The 26,033-nt window shown below is 40.5% G+C and overlaps 1 protein-coding gene across 1 annotated transcript in view; it reads left to right on the plus strand.

Annotated features, from left to right (window-relative positions):
- Positions 1-25,465, plus strand: part of LOC126184905 (ubiquitin-conjugating enzyme E2 H) — a 131,066-nt gene extending 105,601 nt beyond the window's left edge. The window contains exon 5 of the mRNA XM_049927557.1: positions 24,494-25,465. Within this exon, the coding sequence (XP_049783514.1) occupies positions 24,494-24,618 (125 nt within the window). The 3' untranslated portion in view covers positions 24,619-25,465. The remainder of the gene's footprint in view (positions 1-24,493) is intronic.
- Positions 25,466-26,033: the final 568 nt, after the last annotated feature.

Below are 26,033 nucleotides of genomic sequence, written 5' to 3' on the forward strand. Positions count from 1 at the left end.
TAAAGAGACCTTTGGAGAAAAGAGAACCACTTGTATGAGCATCAAGAGCTCAGATGGAAACCCAGTTCTAAGCAAGGGAAAGCAGAAAGGTGGAAGGAGTATATAGAAGGTCTATACAAGGGCGATGTACTTGAGGACAAGATTATGGAAATGGAAGAGGATGAGGATGTAGATGAAGATGAAATGGGAGATACGATACGGCGTGAAGAGTTTGACAGAACACTGAAAGACCTGAGTCTTTTCTGAAGAAGAGGAATTTGTTAACATCGAGTATAGATTTAAATGTCGGGAAGTCATTTCTGAAAGTATTTGTATGGAGTGTAGCCATGTATGGAAGTGAAACATGGACGGCAAATAGTTTGGACAACAAGAGAATAGAAGCTTTTGAAATGTGGTGCTACTGAAGAATGCTGAAGATTAGATGGGTAGATCACATAACTAATGAGGAGGTGTTGAATAGGATTGGGGAGAAGAGAAGTTTGTGGCACAACTTGACTAGAAGAAGGGACCAGTTGGTAGGACATGTTCTGAGGCATCAAGGGATCACCAATTTAGTTTTGGAGGGCAGCATGGAGGGTGAAAATCGTAAAGGGAGACCAAGAGATGAATACACTAAGCAGAATCAGAAGGATGTGGGTTGCGGTAGGTGCTGGGAGATGATGAGGCTTGCACAGGATAGAGTAGCATGGAGAGCTGCATCAAACCAGTCTCAGGACTGAAGACGACAACAACAACAACAACAACAACAACAACATGGTGACATCAACAGTACAAAATGGGCAGAGCAAAAGAGAGGGGTCCTCACAAAAACTTTGTCAGTTTTAGTGAAAGCATGACTGACTGTCACTCTTCAACAGGAGATTTTCTCACAAGCAGAAAAAACAAAACAAGGCTTATAGTATGCCTTGGTGACAAAATGACAGCAAGGGCTATTCAAAACAGCAGTTACTACAGGAGATTCTGATGGTACTATACTTCGCTTTTGCTGTAAATGGCGGAGGTTGTATTGTACATGCTAAGCTCATGGAGGAGGAGGAGGATATGATGTGATGATTTCAGCAAAAGGAAGTTCTTGAAATCAATTTGGGTTCAACCTTGTCCTTACTAGGCTACATGAAGTATAGTGCCTGGTCATGAAAAAGCAAAGAATAAAACCATCAAGTTTACATCCTCCCCCATTTTCATGACAATGGGATGCAGCTCAGCTTTCTCTAATGTACATTTCGCTATAGTGTCATCAGCATCTCCTGTAGTAACTACTGTTTTGAATAGCCCTTGCTGTCATTTTGTCGCTGAAGTATTCTATAAAGTGACAGTCAGTCATGCTTTCACTAAAATTGACAATTAAAGTTTTTGTGAGTACCCTTCTGTTCTGCTCTGCCCATTTTGTACTGTTGATGTCGCCATAACCATCAAAAACCATAGTACAGTTCTGACCATAATGTTTGAGTGCATAGCCTATTGATTGCAAAGTACAGAAAACTTGCTGCCCACATTAAATTTCACACGGTGAAGTGGAAAGCTTCCATCTACTATATTGGTCCTCGTTCTTCGGTCATAAGTTGTCCTCTGGAAAAGCAACATAGAGAAGATTTCTTTCTTATCCCCATTCCCCATTCATGAAAAAGAGCCGGTGGGAATGAAGATAATTTGTATTCCATAAGCTTTGCAACATCATCACCCTTTTTTGCAGTGGCTGATCTTTGGAAAATTGTCAGAGGGCCTACAGTTACTGTTTCACCATGCGCTTTTACAGCATTGTTCATACTAGCCAGAGACAACTCCACATTATTCTTAGACTGTTTCATGGTGCCAGAATTACAGCCAATGTAACTTTACATGGTTTGGTACCAATTTCTAGGGCTTGGTGACTTTCCTTTTTTTTCCCTTATTATCCCAGTCAACAGAGACATAAGTGAATTCATTTTTGAAAAAAAGAAAGATGATGATGATCAGTGACCCACTCATAAATCTTTGCCTGGCCTTGCCCATCCCTATTTTACTGTGGTACTTGTAGATCAACTAGCTGCTCACCACTTAAAAAAGTCATTCCAGTAAACTCCTCTAATGATGAGCAGATGACAGTTGCTCCAGGGGGATCCTTCAACCCTCTTTGCTAGAATGGAATCAGTTATGCCTCTTCCTCACATCAGACCCCCGTCTTTCCATCAGACCTGCCCGAGCTTTTAATAGAGGGCATTAGAGTTGTACAGGATGACTAACAATTAAATTCTGTACTAGCAGTGCAAGGCAGTGTACAGATATTTCCATAAATTCTCTTCATAAGTGTGATTTTCTTGGGCGGCCGATGTGGCCAAGCGGTTCTAGGTGCTTCAGTCTGGAACCGTGTGACCTCCACAGTCGCATGTTCGAATCCTGACTCGGGCATGGATGTGTGTGATGTCCTTAGGTTTGTTAGGTTTAAGTAGTTCTAAGTTCTAGGGGACTGATGACCTCAAATATTAAGTCCCATAGTGCTCAGAGCCATTTGAACCATTTTTGTGATTTTCTTAGTAACTATTATCTGTATTTCATTTAGTGTTAATGCATCTTGTGGAAAATAAACACTTCCCATACACATGTGCGCACAACACATTTTGTGGAAAATAAACACTCTCCAGTTGTGTCTACACACTGAGTCACCAGTGATTTATGGGACATTCTGTGGGGGGTCGATATGATTTTTAAACAGTGTGTAGTTGTTTCCTGCAACATAATGGTGTAGAGTGAGTGGGGACTCACTTGCTCTTTGTTTTGCAGATGCACAAGTGAGGGAAGTAAGCAACCCCATTCTGGCGACCTGCTTTCCCTCACACTTTGACACCCCCACTTCCCCACTGCCACCAGTCACATCCCCAGAACACATGGTTCTACTGTACTTAGATGTGGTACAGTCATTTACTATTTGTCCATAACCCATGTCATTTAACAATCAGCATCAATTTTATACCATTAAAACACTATTTTCGGTAATTTGTAATTTTTCCATCCCCTGCAATGCAGAAGCTATTACTTCTAGAGAAAAAATAAATAGGACCTTTTTTGTATTAAATTAATTGTAGTTTAATTTTGTGCTCGGAAACATTTTGCATTCACACGCAATTTTGTAAACACCTGATTTACGCAGGCCCAGGTTGTCTCTTACAGATCCCACTAGTGATGAAATTTTGGAAATAGGGCGAAAGATGACTCTCACTTGATACTTTCTCAATATTCTGCCTATCTGAGAAGAAATATTCCCAATAAATGGTAGATAAGCAGTCGACCTGAAGGCCTCTTCCTTGTTCCATCGTTTGTAGGTCTTCATCACTCTGTTCACTTGCCTAGGTGAAAAGCCATTCTTCAGAAATACTTTTTGCAGGTGTTACAGTTCCGCTTGAAGACTGTTAGCGTCAGAGATGGTATGGGCACGGTGGATCAAGGTTTTGAGAAAGCCCATTGTTTGTGCTGGAAGGTGGCAACTAGTAGCTTGTAGATACAGGTCTATATGAGTGGGCTTTCTGCACACCAAGTGTGCCATCACGCTTCCGTTGCACCAAGTTGATAGAGAAAGATGCTTGTCTGCCATTTTTAGACATCTTGGTGTGACGGAAGAGCGAATGCGGCAAATCATATATAGGGCAAACAACACGAACTGTGCAGGAATGCATTGTGGAACACCAACGGCATACTCGCCTTCTCCAACCCACCAAGTCCGCAATCACCGAACATTGTATTTCCACAGACCATTCCATGAATTACGACGACACAAAAATTTTGGCCCATACATCAAACTTTTGGAGCTCGATTATCAATGAATCTATGGAAATAAGACTGTCTGACAATGAGACTCTCATCAATCGAGATAGCGGTTATCAGCTAAACTCTGCTTGGAATCCTGTTATAGAGAAACTTCGTAGTCGACGTAGTTATCTGCATAAAGATGAAAATCGACCTGTTATCGATACGCCAAGCTTTCTCAGTGGAGGGCGTGAGGCGCAGCACACGGAGCTGTCTTGAATGCGCACGGTGAGCAGCGCATACGCATTGTCACCTCAGATGGCTTTAAATAGCGGAGCTCAGCATGTACTCGCCAGTACTACTACAGTGGCACTCACCCGAAGATGGCCAGAAGACTCTGCGCCGAAATATCGTGGCAGGATGTTACTGATATCCGGCAGTTCTCCCGTGTTTTTATGGTACAATACCAATGTTGTTTTAGGTCTCCAACTAGCATTTTTATATCATGGCCTGGGCATTCTTCGTATGCTCTCTCCAGAGATTCATAGAAAGCTTCTTTCTCCTCATCCTCTGATTCTTCTTTTGATGTGTGAGTAATTGAAGAATTTCCCTTTTATCGTAAGTGTCAATAGTCTTGCATTTACAGGGTTGAATCCTATTAATATGTGCTGTACTTGGTAATACAGCAAAAATCCTGTCCCAAACTCATGGTTCCTTTCACTACAGCTATAAATTATGTTTCCTTTTTTCTTTTCTAGGACTCCACTCCTGGTCCATCTTACTTCTTGTAATGCTATGATACTCTGTTTCAAGTTAATATTTGGTCTAGTAACACTTTCTGGGCTCCTGGGCGGTATAGTGACCTCACATTTCAAGTACAGATGAATAAATCCAATTAACAGTTTAAATTGTTTGTCTCTCTTTTCTTACTTTTCTTGTCTCTATAGTTTGGTTACCTGTCCTCCATAACCAACATCTTACCGGAAGTCGGATAGTTTTTGTGCAGGGTTTTCTTCCCTTAGCCTTTGGACACCCAACTCCCAGCTGCAATGCAGCAGTTTGCTAGTTTTGGTCTGCCGTGGGTATTTTATTTCCTCATTTCCTCAGTGTCCACTATATCTCGTGACCGTTCCCTATGTTCCACCTGGGGAAGCACTCGATGGGAGACAAGCAACTTCACAAGGGGTCAGCTCTCGATATGAATGCATAGTCTGTAAACAAAGCATAACACTGAATGAAAACCTGGGTACAGTGCGAGGTCAAATACCAGTAATCAGATGCCGTGATTGATAGTAAATGATGCACAGAACTATACCAGGCTGATTCACACATCTGTATGCCTGGTTCTGTTGCTCCGAGCAGTTTAGCCCACACGACATGCCACACATATACCCATAGTGGCAATCATTCGATGTGATCTGTAGTGCCTCTGACGTGCAATCGATATTGGCTGTTGACATTGTATTTAAATGTGTTATGGGATGCTGGCAATCCAGATGACTTTGATCTTGGCTGGGGATTAAGAGCATGAAAAAAAGTTGATGAATCAGAATCATTGTCTGGTTGTTGCTTGCTATGACTAACTACTTTTGACACTTGAATTTCATTAGTGAATGTATGCTGAGCATCACAAGCAACCTCAAAAAATTTAGCAGTTTTAAGAACTTCGTAAAGACTAGGATTGAATGTGGCCAGTTCCTCAGCTGTGACTTCCACGATGGAGCTAGGCACACAGTCACATCGTGAATCAGTGGTTCAGCATAGGAAACTTTGCAGTTCTGACAAGCGAAATGGTACTGGTGTGAGAGACCCTGTGAGTCGGTGCCTGTGCTGCGCGAGACTGTCCATGTTGTTTATGACACAGCTTAAATTGGAGTGTAGCTGGAAAAAGATTTCTGATGATCATAATATTCAGTTAACAAAGCATGTAGTTCATTGAAAGACAAATCACTAGGATTCAAGAGTGGTCATAACTTTTGAGCCACTTTGTATAAATGACTGTGAGAAGACACACTTCGTTGCTTAGCAGAAATGCTATAAGCAAGACAAAGTAATTCAGAATATAGGAGGTATACCTCCCAGCTCTCTCTGAGGCCTTGTCAAAGCAAGTGAACGGCAGAGGGGGTGTAGCAGTGGCCACCCAAATGACGTTGCTGTTGCTGTAGGCCCTGGTACTCCTGCTGTTGCAGTGGCAGTTGTTGCTATTCCTCTAGAGCTGCAAAGCATTGCTGTTGTTGTTGGAAATGTTGCTGCTAAAGTTCCAAAAACTTGGGATCCATAACACTAGCACTGGGTATGAATGTGTTGCCGAAAGTATGATAAGGATGACCTCGTCACTACTGTTTTGTCGGCTCCCAATACAAGTGTATGATCTCTAAAGAAAAGCCAAGTTCATTGAGAGCAAAACATTGGATGAAAGCCAATAATGGGAACTAGGAAGTCCAGGTACAATGCAGGTTAGAAATCCAAAAAGCAGAATGGTGTGATTGATAGTAGCTCATGCAGTGGACTGTACTTGACTGAATTATGAAAGTCTGCATGCCACCATTGTTGTGAGCTACTCGGTCCTTGTGGCAAGTTGTGCAGGCCACTGGTGGCAGTTGTCCACAGAAATCTGTAGCACATGTGAATGGAAATCAATATCAGCCATGGGAAGAAATATTAAAAGCTAATCAACGTTTTGTAAGACGCCTTTCTTCAGTAGTCAACTCATCACCAAGGCAGAAGCATAGACATAAAGCTAAATGATAAAATGGGTTCCATAATTTAGTTGAATATGTGTATATAGAGGAATTGACAGTAAGAATTAGGGGACTGATGACCCCAGAAGTTAAGTCCCATGGTGCTTAGAGCCATTTGAACCATTTGAACAGTGAGAATTAAAGTTGATTGCATGGAGAAGGTTATTCTATTTGTCTCTACAGGCAGTAGATTTTCATGACATCAACATTATCATGCTAGATGGATAAAATCAACTTAGAAATAATTAGCTCAGTTGTGAGAGATTTAAAGTTGGGGTGGCTATGCCTGCTAATGATAAGTACTGCTCTTTGCCAATCCCACTTACTCCTGAACTACATGATATATCCATCATAATGTATCTCCCATTGAAGGTAATAGTGTGTTCTTAATCCTTGCAACCACAAAACCCTGTAAAAAAAGAGTATTTTACAGAAACTTTCTTCAGCACCTCATCCAGCTATTCCTCCTAGTTGTTTCAATGCAGATAATGTGCTTGGGGGTGACGGTGGTTTAACCATTGTGTGCTAGTGGTGTCAGGAGTAGTACTTTTTAAAATCATCATCCTTTTTCAAAAGTTTTTGACACTCCACCCTCTCCACAGAGATCTGATTTCACTTTCAAACTCATTTGTCCAAGAGAGGTATGCACCTGAATTAATAAAGTGTTTAAAAAGCCCAATCCATTCCTCTTTCTTTTAGATGACTTTTCTGTCTTTGGTACAGCCTCCAGCCTGGTAACTGTAAAGTTTCCATTTGAGTGTGTTGCTGCAGCAATATATGCACCACAGTGCATCCCCAATGTGGCTACTTAAGAAATGACATGAAGGCAAGGGATGAGGGTGGCATTCATGTCTTTCTGATGTCCATGTCTTTCTGACATGCATGCGTTAAATATTTTCGTGAGTGCTGAAGGACAAACACCGGTAGACATCCATCAAAGAATAAAGAATGTATATGGGGAGCATGTCTGTTGAAAGCCTCTGTTGTGGAATGGTACGTCAAGGAGTGCTGCTGCATCTCCCCATATCGCAAATGGCATAATGCAGAAGTTATGCCAACTCAAGTGGGAGATGTTCGAGCATCTGCCTATAGTTGTGATCTCTCCTCATGTGATTATCAAGCCTTCGGTCCATTAAAAAAAAAAAAAAAAGCCTTGAATGGTCGACTATTCCTGTCAGTGAAGGATGGGCAGCAGGCAGTTACGGACTTCTTCATGCAGCAAGACACAGTGTCTTGTCTCTTCAGCCTGGTGTGTCAGTGGGGTGATTGCCTCAGTGCTTGCGTCAAATTTGCCTGATTGACATATGGGTTCTGGACTGTATAGCCTTCAAACGGAAACTTTGTGATCACTCCTGGTACATGACGTCAGCTGCAGTTGACCATTAGAAGGCTAGAAGAGTAGGTTAAAACATGTCTTAACTTCTCAGAATAAAAGTCCATGTATACACGTTTTAATGGTTTTCAACACCGCTTGAATTTGCCACAATTGCACACAGGGTCTCAGTTTTTGTTTCAAAATGTCTTTGAGGTTCCTGGATCTCAATTTTAAGGAGAAACTTGTATGCCTGAAACACTTGAGAGATCTGAAGATAGACACCCACACCAACACCTTTAGTATTCTTAAATGCCTCGGTAATAAGCGCTGGGTATCCTTAGGTCCAATATGTTGAACTCGTATAAACATTCCTTTGATCCCACCTAGGCTGCGGTTGTGTAGATACAGGGTGACAATTACTGAATTTCATGAGGAAAATAAAACATAAATTAGTTACAAACTACAGTGTGCGCACACTTTATTCAACATGTAAAAGTCACTACAGATATTCGGATTTAGTGTATGACATGTTCGATATGACGGCCATCTTTCGCGATGATGTGGCGCTGATGAATAGTGAAATTTTGCATGACCCGCTGAAGTGTCTGAACATCAATGCTGTTGATAACCTCTTGAATGGCTGTTTTAATCTCGGGAATGGTTTTGGGGTTGTTGTTGTACACCTTGTCTTTAATATAGCCCCACAAAAAGGAGTCGCATGTATTCAGAATATGGTGGCCAATCGAGACTTATGCCAGTGGCCTCTGGGTACCCCAGAGCCAGAATGTAGTCCCCAAAGTGCTCCTCCAGGACATCACACACACACTCCTGCTTCGATGGGGTTGAGCTCCGTCTTGCATGAATTACATCTTGCTGAAATCAGTGTCACTTTGGATAATGGGGATGAAATTATCTGCCAAAAGCTTCACATACTGTTCAGTAGTCACCGTGCTGTCAAGGAATATCGCACTGATTATCCTGTGACTGAACATTGCACACCACACAGTCACCCATTGAGAGTGAGGAGACTTCTTGATCACGAAATGCTGATTTTCAGTCCCCCAAATATGCCATATTTGCTTATTGACAAACCCAACCAAATGAAACTGGGCCTCGTTGGTAAACTAAACCATATTCACATTGAAGTCTTGTTCATCAATTCTGTGGACAATAGCATTGGCGAAACTGCTGTTCCATGGCCCTGGGGCTTAATAGCTGATGGGTTTGAATTTTGTATGGGAACAGATGCTGGTCTTCGACAATAATTTGTAGCCATGTTTCCTGATCAGCTCATCTGATCGATTTCCTGTGGCTTGTTTGAAACAAAGCATGTTCCTTCACGATGTTTTCGGGCGTTTTCACCCTTTTTGGATGACCAACATTCCCAACACGGTCGTCACGAACACTACCTGTTCTCTCAAACTTGCGAATCAAATTCTTGATTGTTAGCACAATTGGACTGGTTATCTCCAGCTAGAACTCAGTAGCAAACTTCCTTTGAGCCACAGTTGGGCTGTTATTGCTAGAATCGTAGGCCTTCACAAGCGCTCTACACGCTGTATGTTATCATTTTCGCGTGCAAATGGCCGACAACAAGGGGTGTGTGCATGCGCATACTAATTCCCTTCATGCCCTGTGGCCAACCATGCAGTTCGAACATCCTAATGCAAACCGTTCAGAAGTTATGACAATTTTATTTCATATAGTTCAATAATTGTCACCCTGTAACTACCTGAAGATGCTGTACACTGACCACCATAGGAGCTTGTGGTTGGTGTCAGCAGTTTACAATAGCTGCTACATTCACAGTATTTACTTCCTGATCAGCAGTTTCTCACATAGAACTGATGTTTGTTCCTGTGCGTCAGTCTGGTAAATGATGTATTAATTTCTTATACAAAGTAAGAAATACAAGGTAAAAATATTCCATAAGCAATTTGCCTTGGAAGTTGGAAAATGTGCATGCCCCAATTAAACTGAGTCTGTACTTGCCAGTACTTTCTTGCCTCCTCCTTCGCCCTACCACTAACATGCAAAAGCACTATATGTAACTAAGTAAACACATGAATGAAGCTGATAGAGACTCTGATCTACAGTAATATCTTCTTCAGTTGTGCTACGAATGGTAATGCTATCGGATGTGTGCCTGTTTGTTAACAGGAGAGAATTGCTCAGTTATAGTGTTACAAAATGGGTGACAGAATAGAAACTAAATAATTGGTATACTTTAAATTTAAACTTTTCTAAATTTGTGACATCAAGCGGCTTAGGTGAAGATACTTCACTTGAAAGTGGTACACTTTCATTCTGAAAGTTTGAACTGAAAATGTACAAATTGAGAGAAGTGCCAATTCAGTGTTGTTGGAACACCCACTTCTTATTAAATTCTCCAGGATCTGAACGATTCATATTTATAATATGAACCTAATTAACTGAAGAACACATGCAAAAATTCATCTGAACAAGTTTTTGAAATAGTAATAATTGAAAGAAGCAGAAAGTAGATAGTCATGTACATGACTTTGAACGAATGGTCAGCCACAGAAGAGGTTTTTCCAGAGTCATAGCCCATTGTGCATCAATTGTAATCTCAACAATAACTCATATAGTAACTTGTCACAGTTGTAGTGGAACCCACACCTACAGTAATATAGTCACAGTGCAGCTACTTATACTCAAAAAAGATGTGTTGAGGCCACAGTATTATCATCACAACACTTTAGATGTCCTGTGCACACTCACATGCGCCCCCACCCCACCCCACCCTGAAACATATATATAATTAGATTGAATAAATTTTTTTCACTGCGCTGTAAAAACTAATGCATCTTTTAATGCCAGACTTAATCAGTTTGCTCTAATACACTTGCAATTATTTTGGATGACTTTGGATGTGATGCAGCATGTCTCAAAGCCTTCCAGTTCAATATTGTTTTGCAAAGCATTTCAGTTAATTCTCTCTGAAATGATTTGCAAAACCATATTGAACTGGAACACTTTGAGAAATGCTGCTTCACATCCAAAGCCATCCAAAATAATTGCAAGTGTATTAGGACAAACTGATTAAGCCTGGCATTACAAAATTATATTTTATAGTGCAGTGAAAAAAATTTATTCAATTTGAGCTAAGTCTATGCAGTTGCATATAGCTTTGTGTTTGAAAAAGTAAGAGATAGTCAGTTGTGAATGCAGTAAAAGTTCATACCATGTTCTGTTACTATTACTGAATATCTGTATGCATGGCAAGATGAGAAAAAAGTATATAAATTTATAGTACATGACTTGAAGATTGTACAAACTGGAGAATATATATTTTAATATTGCTGCACACTGGCATCTTTCTATGGAGAGTGTGTCCAGACACAATTTGAAAGTTTGTCACCTTTCTTCATATAATGTAATGTAACTGATGAATACTGTATTGCCCACAGTATAAAAACAAAGGCTTCCCCATATTGCTCTGAATGATCAATGGAGCCTACAATAAAGTTCAGACATACAGTAACGAAAGAAGTATTGAAGTTTGATGATTAGTCTGAAAATGTGATACAGAAAACTTTTGTTTTTTAATGTTGAATAAAATTAAATTCACATGTTGAATCTGACGTGGAACAACAGCAAAGCTATTCACCAGGTTGAGTGTGTGTGTGCGTGTGTGTGTGTGTGTGTGTGTGTGTGTGTGTGTGTGTGTGTGTGTGTGGACATGTGTACTCTACTCTGATAATGTAATGTAACAAATGAATGGAAGGAGCAAGGATAACAGCTCATCATATAGTTGAGGCACCACTGCAGCTCAACTAGAGTTAGGGATTGTATCAAATAGAGTAAGCAAGAGATGAGAACCAAGGAATGGGAGAGGCAGCAAGTGCATGAGATAGGAAGGTGGTATCTATGAGTTAATTCTGGTGCCAGCAGGGGGCATTGTGTGTGATGCAAAGTGGTATGGAGGGGTGGACAGGGAGGGGGCATAGAATAGGGGGGGGGGGGGGTGCAGCACAGAGGGTATGAATGTAGAAAGAGTGCGTTGGGGAAGGGAGTGTGTAAAAGATTGGAAATGGGTGTGGGACAGGGGTATGTTTTAAGGACAGTTCCCATTTTTGTATTCAGAGAAGCTATTATTGATGGGAGAAGAGAAGTGATGCCCGTAGCATGGGTAGTGAGCAGCCAGTGAAGTCAAACATTTTGTGTTAAAGCTTGGTCCACCAGTAGATGGTAACTCTGCATTGGATATAGGTTGGTGGTAGTCATTCATTCAGGTGGTCAGCTGGCTGGGAGCATATCCACATAAAAGTTCACGCAGAAGATAAAACAGACCTTATATATTGTCATGTCTAAACCTCAGTCCAGTCCAGATCTGGAGGCAGCTTCGTCAGTACAGATCAACACTTAGCACTGAAAGCACATATACCGTATTTACTCGAATCTAAGCCACACATGAAAAATGAGAATTGAAATCAAGGGAAAAAAATTTCCCGAACCTAAGCTGCACCTGAAATTTGAGACTCGAAATCTGAGGGGAGAGAAGTTTCAGACCGCACCTCCAAATCGAAACGATGTTGGCTCATTGTAACATGAGACACAATTTAGGTCGCATGGATGAAGATACAGCTACAGTAGTTTGGTTCAAGTTGTTAGCTTTGCAGTTAAGCTTTACCAGGTAGCCATTGCTATGCATCAGGCGCTCCGTCCGTATTTGTACGGGTACCCTTCCTTCTTCACGTGCTTCGTCTGGTTTGAATCGATTGCTTATTTTGCCTTGATCTGATAAGTACCGTTCTCTTTGTTATAGGTGTTTACATCACTCTAAGCTGACAATGCGTTATTGTACTGTGTCATGCATTGTTTGTCGCATTCTGATAATGAGTGTTTACGACCCATCGCCGCTCGCGGCATGGGTTGCTTTTGTGTGCACTACCACCGCTAAAAAAAAAAAAAGAGAGAGAGAGAGAGAGAGAGAGAGAGAGAGAGAGAGAGAGAGAGAGAGAGAGAGAAATTGTCTCATTAGCAAAACAATGGCAAGACACTGCTATTTGTTGTTATTTACACTGCTGATTTCTTTGATAATGGTCAACAAGAACCAAATAATAGACTGTGTGTGATAGATGATGTTCTGAATGAGAGTTTAGCGAAAAATTTTCTCCGTTTGAAAATCTTTGCAGATGCCTCTTTAGTACATTACATTCTGCACAGAAATTAGTCATCTTAGATTTAAAAATCTAGTCAGTTCCTGTACGTCATTTGTGACTGTATCACTATTCAGCATTAGAATAATACGAATATAAACATGACATGATATGTATATTCTTCCGCGTTTGCTGTTGTCTCACTCTACTTTCGTACTTTATTAGGCAGAAAGGATTTAAATGAGATAGCAGCAAACATGAAAGTGCGTGGCATAATGTTTACATTCGTATTATTCTTATGGTGAAGAGAATACTGCATGTGATCCACGATTCATAAAAGTTCGTACTATCAACCATCTCTTGTCACAGGTAGGAAAAAATTCAGAATGTAGATTTGACCATATTGACATACATCCCAGTCGGTCTTGCTCGTCGGATTTCCTTAGTAGATTTTTAGTGATGACTTCAAATGCACAGTGTGTTGTTGTCTTCAGTCCATAGACTGGTTTGATGCAGCTCTCCATGCTTTTCTATCCTGTGCAGTGCAGAGTAGCAATACTTATAAAATAAGAATGAATATAACTTAGAAATTAAACGCTGAAATTTAAAACAAAATTTTATTAGGTTTGTAATACATCTTATACGAAATGTTTAAAATATCAATCATGATTCTGAATCACTCTCACTCGATTCTTTGTTGCTCATTTCTTCATACAGAGCATTATCCTCCGTACCATCTAGTGCATTGGATATCGAACACTTTTTAAATGCTTGTTGCACAGTCTGATGTGGAACGCACTTCTATGCATCATAAATCCATTGGCACACTTGCAACAAACTTGTGCATTTTATACGTCCTGTTGGTGTCAGTTGTCTGACACATTTCCGAAGCCAGTCTGTGTACATGCGTTTAAGCTTGTCCTTAAATGGTTTATTCAAACAGACATCAAGTGGTCGCAGAAATGATGTCATCCTGCCTGTAATTACTGCCAGGTCCGTTTTGCTTTCGTCTAATTTTAGTTTTACTGCAGGTGTTGTATGGCCTGCGTGCGCATCTAATACCAACAGACTGTGTAGCCCAAGCACTGAGCTAAGACGACGATTCCACATACGCCTAATCCATTCCAGCACCATGTCCTCTGAAAACCACCCAGTTTCGTCTGCTCATACAATTACAGTTTTTGGACACACTTCAGATTTCGGTAAAGTCTTTCGCTTGAAAACTATGAATGAGGGTAATTTATGTCCCTCTGCTGTGCAAGCAAGCATGACGGACATCCGCTTTTATCACCCCCTGATGTAAGAACACGTATGTCTTTATTTCTTTGGCGTAAACCGTATAATTTGACGGCATGTCAAAATATACGGGAGTTTGGTCAGCATTTTCTATCTGACCAAGAAGGTATTGCTTTTCTGTGCGCCACCTAATTATAAAGCTCTGAATTTCCAGAAGTTTTTCTTCATAATTTTTCGGCAGCTTTTGTGCAACTGAAGTTCGCCTCAGAATTGAAAAACCCCCGTGCTTGATAAACAGATCAATCCAGCTGCGACTAACCTTAAAATTTTCGATTTTTTGCTCTCTAGCAATTTCATGTGCCTTAATCTTTAAAATTTTGGCATTCGCAGCCAGGAATTTCTGACGCTGTTCCTTAACGAATTCATTTAAAATAACTTCTACTGCATGATATTGGTCACACTTTGGCCCACTAAATGCTTTCCTGCTACTTGAACATTCAAAAAATTTGTCTCTCTGCAGTCGCCATCGCCTGACGTTGCTCTTATGAATCCCATATCGCAGACCTGCAGCACGATTAGAGCTTTGTTCCCCTCTTGAATTCGGCACTATAATGAAAGCACTTCATTATGGTTCACTAACACCAACAAGCACTTCACAAAAATTCCACGAAGCAATAGGTGCCGCTACGTGAAATCTTAATGAGCCCCAGCGTATCAACTCGTGCAACTCCTAAAGCTTTGTCCATTGTTGGTATTTCTGTGTAAAGAAATTTATTTTTGTTGCTACAAATATTTGAGAGGCTGCTACATTTGAAGATGAACAACACGGAATTTCTATTTACTTTGTTGGATAATGTATGAAAATGCAGTGATCGAAACTTGGGGAGGAGGAAAAAAGCTCGTCTTCTACCTTTCTTTTCGGTTATTTACTGACGCAGAGGTTTTGGCGCCTGTATTTATCTTTGTGCCTGCAAAGCATGCCTGGGTAGTAGCGCTGCATAGATTCGACGGCAGAAGTTAGTTGTAGCGGCACCTACCAACATTTTTCATATTTTCCGCTTACTTTGCATTCGATTCTAAGCCGCAGGCGGTTTTTTGGATTACAAAAACCGGAAAAAAGTGTGGCTTAGATTCGAGTAAATACGGTATTATTGACACCAGCTTATAGCCAGAACAGAACTGAACTTCTCGACAGAGATTGGAGCTAGTTATACTAGCCACGAATATTCCAGAATGCTGATATTTATGCAAACATCAAGTATTCCAGAAATGATAAATAATAAATAATTGCAGGTCATCTGAGGTGAACTGGCTGCCTGCAGTTCACCAGCCAATGTCTGTAACCACTGTGCCACACTGCATGCATAAGAGCTTGTAGCATTGCTCGCTATCAGAGAGAAACTGTTACATGCTGTTCCAGAAGTTCTGTTTGGAGCCTGGATCTAGACTTCAGCAGTGGTCCTCTGTATGGCAATGCTGGCAGATCCTCATGTTCTAGTTGTGCTGTTACACCCTCTTCACTATGAAACTAGGCCCTTCCATTGAAGTTTCACAACCATCAAATGGGTCTTCAGTTCCCTTGAGTCTCCCATCATCAATCAGCACCTCTGGACTGGTGTAGGGCTTCATACAGAGGACATGGACAATATCTCTACACGTTTGCCTTCTTGATGAAGGATCATAGTGCTAGACTTCATATGTGATGTCTGAAAAGTGATGGAGGATGCCATATGGCCCAAAGTAACTTTTCCGATAGTCATACTTTGTGCACATGTGTATAAACCCAAACAAATACTCTGGGCTTGCCATTGTATATCTCTTCATTTTTCTTGTGGGAACCCAGAGTCTGTATATGAGCAAGCTATCTCACTTCTTCAGTCTTGGTGATTAAGTGTTTCATGTAGTCATCTTGAGTACTAACCAGATAAACTGGGAAAAATTTATTCGTTGTCGTGTTGGTCACGTGCCCGTGCAACAGAAAGAACAGTGTAAAAGATATAGTGTCTTGCTTTGCAGTGTTTTATGCCAATGTCCCATCAGGCAGTGTTGTATCCTGATCCAGTTGACATTGGCATACATATGGAACATCTGCCAGTGTCTCACTAAAATTTTCTGTCAGGCCATTTGTCTGTCTGGTGAATGGTTCTCTTTCTGTGTGCAATTTTGCAATGTGAAATTACCCCTGATAGTAGTCTGAACTGGAAGACCTTTCCATGATCAGATATCATCACTTGGGGTACTCTGTGGTTCAAAGTGTTGTTTTCCACAAAGAATTTGCAGTTTCTGGAGCTTTGGCAGTAGATACAGCTTCGGTGAGAGCATAGCAAGTGAGGTAATCAGTAGAGACAATTATCCATTGACTCCAATTTGTCAGTTTTGGGAACCTCCTCAAGAGGTCGATTCCAATCTCATGGAATGACACTGCTGCAAGCGGATTGGTACCAGATGCCTCAGAGGCAATTGCAGCATGTGCATGCCTTATAGTGGCTCACATTGTCTCTAATGGATTAGTAGAGACTTGAACAATGGTGGTGATATCTACGTCTCATTCAGTCTATAGTCCCACAAATCCCAGGTGACAAGACGTTGAAGCATCGTGGAAAACCTTCACTATAGATGGCCGTAGATGAGCTGTGATTACAAGCTTCCATTTCCACCCTGTCAGATCATAGATCCTCTTATACAATGCTGCAGTAATTAATTGTAGTTCACATTTAGTCAGTTCCTCCTCCTGCAAGGCTTCTGTGGTTTTGAGTAGTGCTGTATTTTCTCTCTGTTTAGGAGCAATGGCATTTAGTGCAGCAATGACAGATTTCATCCACAATGCTACATTCAGCCAAAGGATTCCATGAAAGGCAGTTGTATGCCACTGTGACTTCATGCCTCTGAAGCCTCAGTACCCATACTGCCAGTCTATCTAACCTGACATATCCTTCACATTAGTCAGGAAGCATAGTGATTGGTGGTGTGTCACGAAGGTGAATCGTGTGCCAAATAAATATGGCCTGAACTTGGTGAATGTCCAGACAACTGCAAGGACCTGTTTCTCAGTCATATAGTAGTTCATCTCAGACTGGGCAAGTACTCTGGAAGGATAAGCTGTCATCTTTTAAGTGACATCCTGAATTTGTTCTAGAGCTACTCCTACTCCAAAATCACTAAAGGCATGTGGTCTGTGTCAGCATTCTAGACATACTGTGCTGGAACTGGAAATGATCTCCTGTAAGGACTTAAGACTAGTGTCTCCTTAAGGACTAGGAAAGATCATTCTGTTGCCTTGTTTCAGGACAATGTGGTGTCTACCTGCAGTAGTCCTGCTGTGACAAAAGTTCATTATAAATCACTGGTGGTGCAGGCATATTCCGAGAAAACTTCTCACATCACAAATCGGAAAATCTAACTGCTCTTATTTTCTCTGGATTGGGAAGGACTCCATTGGCATTCACTAAGTGCTTAAAGATTTTTATTTCTTGGGCAATGAAGAGGCACTTTTCAAATTCAGGCCAAGACCTGCAGTGTTAATACACTTCAACATGGTTGTCAGCCAGCTCAGATTTCTTAAAATGTCTTTAAAAAAAAAGACAGTGTTATCCAGATAGCAAAGATATGTAGCTCATTTAAGATGTCGAAGCAGGTTGTCTATAATACATTTCAAGGTGGTTGGGGTGTTACAAAGTCCAAAAAGCATAACTTTGAACTCGTGAAGACCATCAGGAGTTGTTATGAAGGCAGTGTTTTCCCAGTCAGACACATCAACCTCCATTTGCCAGTAGGGCTGCTACAGGTCCATAGTAGAGAAATGCTTTGCTCCTCTGGAGCTGTGTAGGGTGTCATCTATGTACGGCAGTGAATAGACATCTTTAGTCATGATTTAGTTCAGTTGTCAGTAGCTGATGCAGAACTGCCATGTGTTGCCCTTCTTCTTCACAAGGATCACCAGAGGAGACCCAAGAACACTCAGGGTTCAATGATGTCATCTTGGAGCAACTACTCCACTTCATCTGCATTACCCATTGTTCAGCCTGCAGCACTGGCTGATTGGTGGTTAATCCCCTGTGTTGACACAGTGTTTTGTCATTGGCCACTTGGTTGGTCTTTACTCCACTCTGCATTTGAAAGCATCCATAAATTGAGACAGAATGGCTTTTACTCATCAACGTTCAGTCACGCTAGATCCTATTGGCAGTTAGCAACTTTCTCTCTTGAGTTGTCTGTGGTTGTAGTGCAACACAATTCATCATCAATGGCAGTTAGCTACCCTTCCTGGACAGGTCCAGTTGTCCCAAGAGACATATGTTTAGGGATGAGTCATGTCTGCTCATGGTAATTAGTGATCAAAGTTCTCCTTGGCTGCTCATATTACTTACAATAGTGATTGGCATGTAGATTTCTTTTGTGGGCCCGAGTAGCTTTGTGCCATCGACAAGGGCTTCACACTTTTAACTGTCCATCTTCATTGATTCTGGAACTCATCTTATTGATGATGGGATAACAGTGTCCTCAACTACAAGCCACCACTCAGAGAAATCTTTGTGTGTGCTTCTTGGAGTAGCTTCATCAATCTTGAATAACATTCAGTACAATTCCTTTCATATCACACAACATAGTCTTCTTTTGGCAATGACAATAAGCATCCGACCTTTCTGAAAAGGAAACCCCTGAGTCGACTACCACCCAGAAAAGTTTGTCATCAATGATATTAGCAAGTTTTTCTGACATCTTGGTGACTGTCATTCATGGACAATTTGCATCTGTGGAGGCCTCACCTCCATAGACAGTTGCCCAACTAGTTCACTTGAAGTCGGTGGCAATGCAAGTGGCTGGTATGTCTGTATGGCGATAGAGAATGGCAGTGGACTGTTGGGGAGCAACCTCATCCAGGGTACACTGGTAAACTTCATCCCACAAGTCAACTTTACAATGACCTGCAGTTGACTTGTGTGAATGGAATTGTTATGATGTGTGTTGTGGCAGTGTAATAGTTGTTCAGGGTGTATACGACCCGGGACAACCGGGAAATCCGGGAAAAACCCGGGAATTTTTTCATCCGGGAGAAAACCGGGAAAAACCCGGGAATTTTTCGGAATTCCGGGAATTTTTCATTGTTTTAGCTTTCAGTTAAATTTTTGTAATTTTGAGTGCAGAATAGATTCTCTAGCAAAGAACGTTATTATATCCTGCTACTGGAGAATGATACTGCAACAATAAAATATAAACGAGAGGGAAAAAAATAAAACTTTAGTGGCAAAGGAAATGTGCAATTTACAACAACAAAAAACCGTGCACGCACAAGCGTCTGCAAATAGCAAAAATATGTCAAATGCCGTAGGGCGCAGACTGTAATTCTTCGTAACAATAAACTGCTTGCTATGAGCATGATGTCACAACTGTTCACATTAGGTTCATTTGACCAATTGCCAGCGGTCTGTTGCGCATGCGCATTTGACTCGCGTATTAAGCAGTCCCTCCTCCCGTGTCAAATGAAAACAAAACGGATTTCTGTGGCCGGGAGCTATCAAGCGAATTAAAATACATTCACATAATTATGGAGGGCAAAAATATATTATTAATTTCAGTTTTCTGATTTTATTTTGTTGCCAAGTTAGTAGCAGTCAAGCATTTGCAGAACAGTGAAGTTATTTTTGCAAGTTTGCTAAAGAAATTTGGCTTTATTAATCTTTCCGCCGAGGCAATCATTTTATTTGATACGAAGTGTTTCATTCTACAGTATTGGCTAGTTCCAACTGTTCGCTGAATTTCAAGTGCAATTTCAAGTGCACGTTATCATCTTCTGCCATATATGGCATTATGCCGTAATAAAGAACCAAAAATGAGATCGTAGAGTACTGGTACTCCAAGAAAATTTACATCCCAAAAACCACACTGAAAAGCTTAATATCAGATGGGACCTACTTCATTGTGAATCTGGAAAAAGCCAATTTGCACTTCAAGCCGAATTATGCATTTTAGTATGGTTTATGAAATTCCGATGCTCTTTGGAGTATCCTCTGATGCACTGTTTCTTTTATGGTGTAATGTAAGCTCTCTTAGTGCTTTATACACACGAACATACGGGCTTCCTACACCACTGCAGTTGAACATGCACAATAATGCCTGTTTTCTGACGCTCTCTGGCAACTGGTAAATCGAACCTATTTCTAACAGTCTCCGGATAGTATTACGAACAGTAGTTAGAAAAGTGTTACTTTCAAAGTAAATTTCTTTTTACGCAAGATGAATTGTGTTACATGTGAGAAAGTGGGATGGATATCTAAATCACAGAGCGTTCGAAACTGAACAGTTTGAGGACCAGCCACTTACAAGAATTTGGAGCCGAGACATTTATGTCATAATTTTAAATTTTTCTGGCACATTTGTGTGATGTGTCTTAAAGTATAACACACACAAAAAAAGGTCAGTATTACATGTGAAAGCTTAGGTTCTGTTGTAGTGTGTTAATCTTGGAGACTAGCATTATATGTGAAAGCTTAGCTTTTCTTGTAGATATACGGTACTGTGTACATTAATGTAAACCGTTAACTTTTCCTCTTGCGTGTTCGCGCTATGTAACCAGTGATCTTGCTGTTGGCTGACTATAACAAGTGTCATATGCTCTGAATAGCTGCTGTCATCGGCTGACGAGATGTCGTGGCTTGAAATATGACTCGCTTACAAAAGAACATCGCAACCTCGGTTTCAACGCTCCGGAAACTAATGCCCTGTGTTTGGTGCAATTCGCATTTATACTTTCGTAATCCAAAAATATGCAACTTATATTTTGCTGCAAATCAGAGGTCTTTCCAAAACTTCTCTCCTTTTTTTTTTATTAAAAGTCTCTCCAAAACTTCTTTGCCCCGTCTTTTCTTTTTTTTCCGGGAAGTTCTATGCGATTGTATAAAACGTTAAGCATTCAAAGGATTGATAAGTTTTACAGTTCCGATGGAAAATCTACGGAAAACCTACTGTCACTTAGAACAGAAAAATTGCATTTTCGCCCGGGAAAAAGCATATTTTTTAAACGGGATATCCGGGAGAAATCCGGGAATAATCCGGGAATTTTTTTTCCTTGTCCCCGTATACACCCTGTTGTTGAAATCTTGCCTTCTTTTTCTGCAGTAACGTACATCATGTCCATGGTGCTGGCAGTAGGAACACATTGGCATGTTGTTCTCTGTCCTCCAGATTCCTATCTTCTACGGGGCATTACACTTGGTGTAGGAGGTGTTTTACCTGAGGTGGCCAGATGCTGCATTGTAATTTGATAGCTTTATCTCAAGTCAGAGGTGCCAGATTCCATTCTTCCTTGTGTATTTGGCTGGTGACGAAGACTGGTGCTAAAGACTGATACACCTCTTCTTCAACATCCTCTATTACCTCCTGATATATCAGGTGGACATTCAAGGCTGCTATATTTTGTGTACGTGGTCTAACATTTCTGGCTGCCATACACTGTAGTATCTCTTCTCTTACTATCTGTCGTATGAGAGAGGTCAGCGTATGGTTTTGTTCCACAACTGACATGGGGACTGTGTGTGGCAGTCAGTAATTCCTCTTTTGTCTAGCCCTTGTCCATTGCATTTCCTTGGTTTTCTGACATGATTTGATGAATTTCTCTGTCATTGTGACATCTTCTACCAGGAGAGCCTGGTACATGTCTTCTGCGACGCTTTCCATCAAGATGGCTTATGTCATGTTAGGATTCACAGTGGGTTGTAGGGCCAAAACATTTTGTAAGAAAGACTGAGTCATTTCTCCATGACATTGGAGCCCTGTTCCACCAAATCCGGATTGCCATCAATTTTTTTCTTCAGTTCAGCCTGGAATTTGTCCCAGATTTTGAGCTCCTCTTTGTTGTTCTCGAACCGCTGCTGGGCTGTGCATCAAAACAAAAGTACATGTTTGCAAAACACACACCATCCCACCTGCTGTATTTGGTTACTCAATCAAATCCTTTAAACCATATCAATGGGTCCAGGCCAGTGTCTACAGAAAACACATATGGGTGCCTGGTGTGCAGATTACTTTCTGCTCTTTTTGTATCCGCCTGTGTAGAGAATATACGGGTCTTAGGAATAGTGTACTGTTAGTATTCTAGTTCCTCTCCATATAGATGATGGCTTTTACGTTGCCTAATTGGAGCCACGGTGATGTAGTTATTTTGAAGACCCTCTGTGTGCATCAAACAGTGTCACGTCTAAACCACAATCAAGTCCAAGTGTGAAGGCAGGCTCATCAGTAATGTTCAATACATAGTACTGTAGGAGCATTTACTGCTGACTCCAACATACAGCCAGAATAGAAGTGAACTCTGGTCAGAATGTCCAGATATTTATACAAATATAAAATAAACATTGAATATTCCAGAATATACAAACATAAGATATTTCAAGAACCTTCCAGAAATGATAAATATTAAATAACAAGTAATTGTTGGTGGCTGGTTTTTTAATTGGCAAACCGCAGTGCGCCAGCCAGCGACACTGCCAGTATGCGACACAACATGCACCAGAGCTCTTTGCAATGTCACGACTGCTTTACAGGTGGCCCTGCCTGTGGTAGGATCGCGAGTAGAAGATGTGTGACAAAATTGGAATAGGACTTGTTTGATGCGTGCATAGGACAGATCTTGCACTCAAGCTTTACCTTAGTGGTATTGTTGAGAACACCACCAAGGGAGAGGTGAGAGAAATCAACATATGCAGAGCACCCTGTGGGGAGTACCTCTCATAGTGATGTAATCTTTCACATTTTACCACCATTGTGCCTAATTCATCCTAGTATGCAAGGGATAACATATTATCATATACAATAAGATCAACTAAAGCACGTCACCAAAAATGGTGATCACATCTTCTGTGTCCTTTATAACTTTATATGGAAGTCAAGGTCTTTCCAGTAGTAACAGATTTAGCCTCTGTTATTATTCTTGTTGTTGTTGTTGTTGTTGTTGTTGTTGTTGTTGTTACTGCTATAAGTATTACTATTCACCCTCCTAAAGCTCCCACAGTCACTCTCTGGCCAAGTAACTATTCCAATGTCGCTCTCACTGGCTGTGAGAGTTCTCACAGCCAGTGAGAGCAACATTAGAATTTTCTTAATTGCAAGTCTCACCTAGCTGATCTGGTAAACTTTGTCACCATTACCACAAAAGAAAGCCATAACCATCAAGTGCTGCTTAAACTGATGCTATGCCACACAGAAAAGTGGCCCTCTGAGCCAAAAATAGCTTCACCACAGTCACATTTGGTTTTGAAGAGTATGTGACAAAAGGGCCTATGTCAACTACACCAACGCCAACAACAACAACAACAACAACAACAACAACAACTACTACTACTACTACTACTACAACTACAACTACAACTACTACAATTTACCACATCAGTTGTATACTAGTTGACACATTCCCACAATTCCTTACTTCCACTGAATCTCTTCCCACTATCTTTTACTTATTTTTTCAGAATATAGAAACATAAACGTTCTGCCCAGTCTTTCGTTGTATACTTTTAGTCTATTCCATGTATTTTTTTACTTCATTGAGAAATATTTGCAGCTCAAATCAGGACTAAATTCATGAGTTTGAGGCAGAATTAAAAAAAAAATTCTTAATTGTTTATTTAGGAAGGCATTCTTGGATTTCTAGTACTAGCAACCATTGATATGTTACATAAAGGTAGTTGATATTTCGGTATCTGGCCTCATGGTAAGCCGGCCAAAGTGGCCGTGCGGTTAAAGGCGCTGCAGTCTGGAACCGCAAGGCCGCTACGGTCGCAGGTTCGAATCCTGCCTCGGGCATGGATGTTTGTGATGTCCTTAGGTTAGTTAGGTTTAACTAGTTCTAAGTTCTAGGGGACTAATGACCTCAGCAGTTGAGTCCCATAGTGCTCAGAGCCATTTTTGAACCTCATGGTAAGCACGAAATCCTCATATTTCTGTAGCACCTCAGTTCCCTCTCTCTGAAATTTTCATGTCCGTATAAAGAAGCCCACAATACATTTCTTGAAGTTGCTATTCACATATATGTGTTCAAATTAGGCCCACAACTAACCACATCTTTGTCTTAACTGTAGTCTTCCTGTTACATCATCCTTCCTCTCCCTTCCTTACATCTCCATCTGTCCTCTTCTCTTTGTTCCTTCCCCACATCCCCAGCTGCCCTCCTCTCCGTTGCTTCCTCACCCCCCACCCTCCCCCACCTCTCCACTCCTCTCATCTTCTATCTTTGTTCCTTCCTCATGCCTGCCCCCCTCTCTCTCTCTCTCTCTCTCTCTCTCTCTCTCTCTCTCTCTCTGTCTGTCTTATGTATATAATCTTTTGTAGGAGACTATAATTAATTTGTAACTTTATCTTTGCAGAATATGTGCGTAAGTATGCTACAGAAGAAGCTCTCCGGGAACAGGAAAATCAAGGTGTGTCATCTGACAGTGAGTCATCCATGTCAGACTTCAGTGAAGATGAAGCTCAAGACATGGAATTATAACATAAACTTTATTATTGGCTGTCTTAGCTGGTCTATGAAGTGTACATTGATCAGAAGTGTGCAAACAGTTGGACAGCCTGTCAGGGAGTTGACATTTAACACTAAATAAATAATAGACATTAATATAGGTATGTTGCTGCATCACTTTTAATGACTGCAGCATTTTGTAACAATGATGTGCTGCTGAGCTTACGGGAACTAGAGAAAGAAAAACAACCTGGCAGAACATCTTATAGAATATTTTGTAGAAATAACACATTCATACATAATTTTATTTCACTAATGCTTGTACATACAATAAAGTTTTGTGTATTAAATAATTTGTAAATAAATTTAAGTTTCGTATTCTGTTATGAAGCCTCACCATATTTACATTTAACTTGCTCTTTTTGTACATAATTCATCCAGAGATATTTATTTATTCCACTAAAATGCATAAAATTGTAAGGTTATCTTACTTTATGTAAACAATCTTATTTCTGTTATCAGATCTTAAGTTTTATTGCTTTTTATGTTAGTGTCATGTTCATAAATATTATTATTGTAATGTGAAACAGAAATACAAGAAAATTTATTGCGTAATACAGGATGAATTTTTCGCTAAGGTTTTAACTCTGTTAAGGAGTGATTTCCTCCATAGTAAATGCTACACACTAATTAACTCTTAACTAGGCATTAAACTTATTTTTCTTCACCCATTTGTTTCTGTAAAAGTATTGTTTAGATTGGTTCAGTGGCAATGAAGAAACTAAATAAGATGGGTCAGTACATTCTCATTTGTTTTTCAAAGTTGTGTGTGTGTGTGTGTGTGTGTGTGTGTGTGTGTGTGTGTGTGTGTTTGTTTGTTTGTTTGGGGGGGAGGGGGTTGCACTGCGATCAGTGAACAGCACATGACCAACTGTGATAAACTGTCTGGAGCATAAAATCCATGTGAGTCCTATAAAACATCAGCTCAGAAGTTTATTAATCACTGCGTCAGAACTGGAATACAGTTATCAGAACTGACCTTGAAGGTTGTGCACATACTTGCCTAATTAGTTTTGGATTTTGGTAAATAATTGGATAGGTTTACTCCAGGTAACTGATCAAAGTAGAGTACTTTTCGTACATAAGTAAGATATTCAGATAGTACTTAGTTGTCTCAGCAATTTTATGAAGTGGAGACATATGATAAAGTTTTTATGATAACTGCTGCAAAGAAAAATGGAGAAAACGGCCTTTGACCCAAACATTTAAGAAGTGACTTGCACATAAAATTTTGTTAATTTTCAGTTGCGAAGGAAAAAAACTTTTGAACAATACAAACATGGTAAAATTTATTTGATCGCAAGTGAAAGAAAAAAAACTAGTTATGTTCAGTAAGAGTACAGAATTAATCTAGATATTTGTTTCCTCTACTAAAAGGAGGAAACTGC

This window comes from Schistocerca cancellata, chromosome 4, assembly GCF_023864275.1.
Source record: "Schistocerca cancellata isolate TAMUIC-IGC-003103 chromosome 4, iqSchCanc2.1, whole genome shotgun sequence".
Taxonomy (NCBI): domain Eukaryota; kingdom Metazoa; phylum Arthropoda; class Insecta; order Orthoptera; family Acrididae; genus Schistocerca; species Schistocerca cancellata.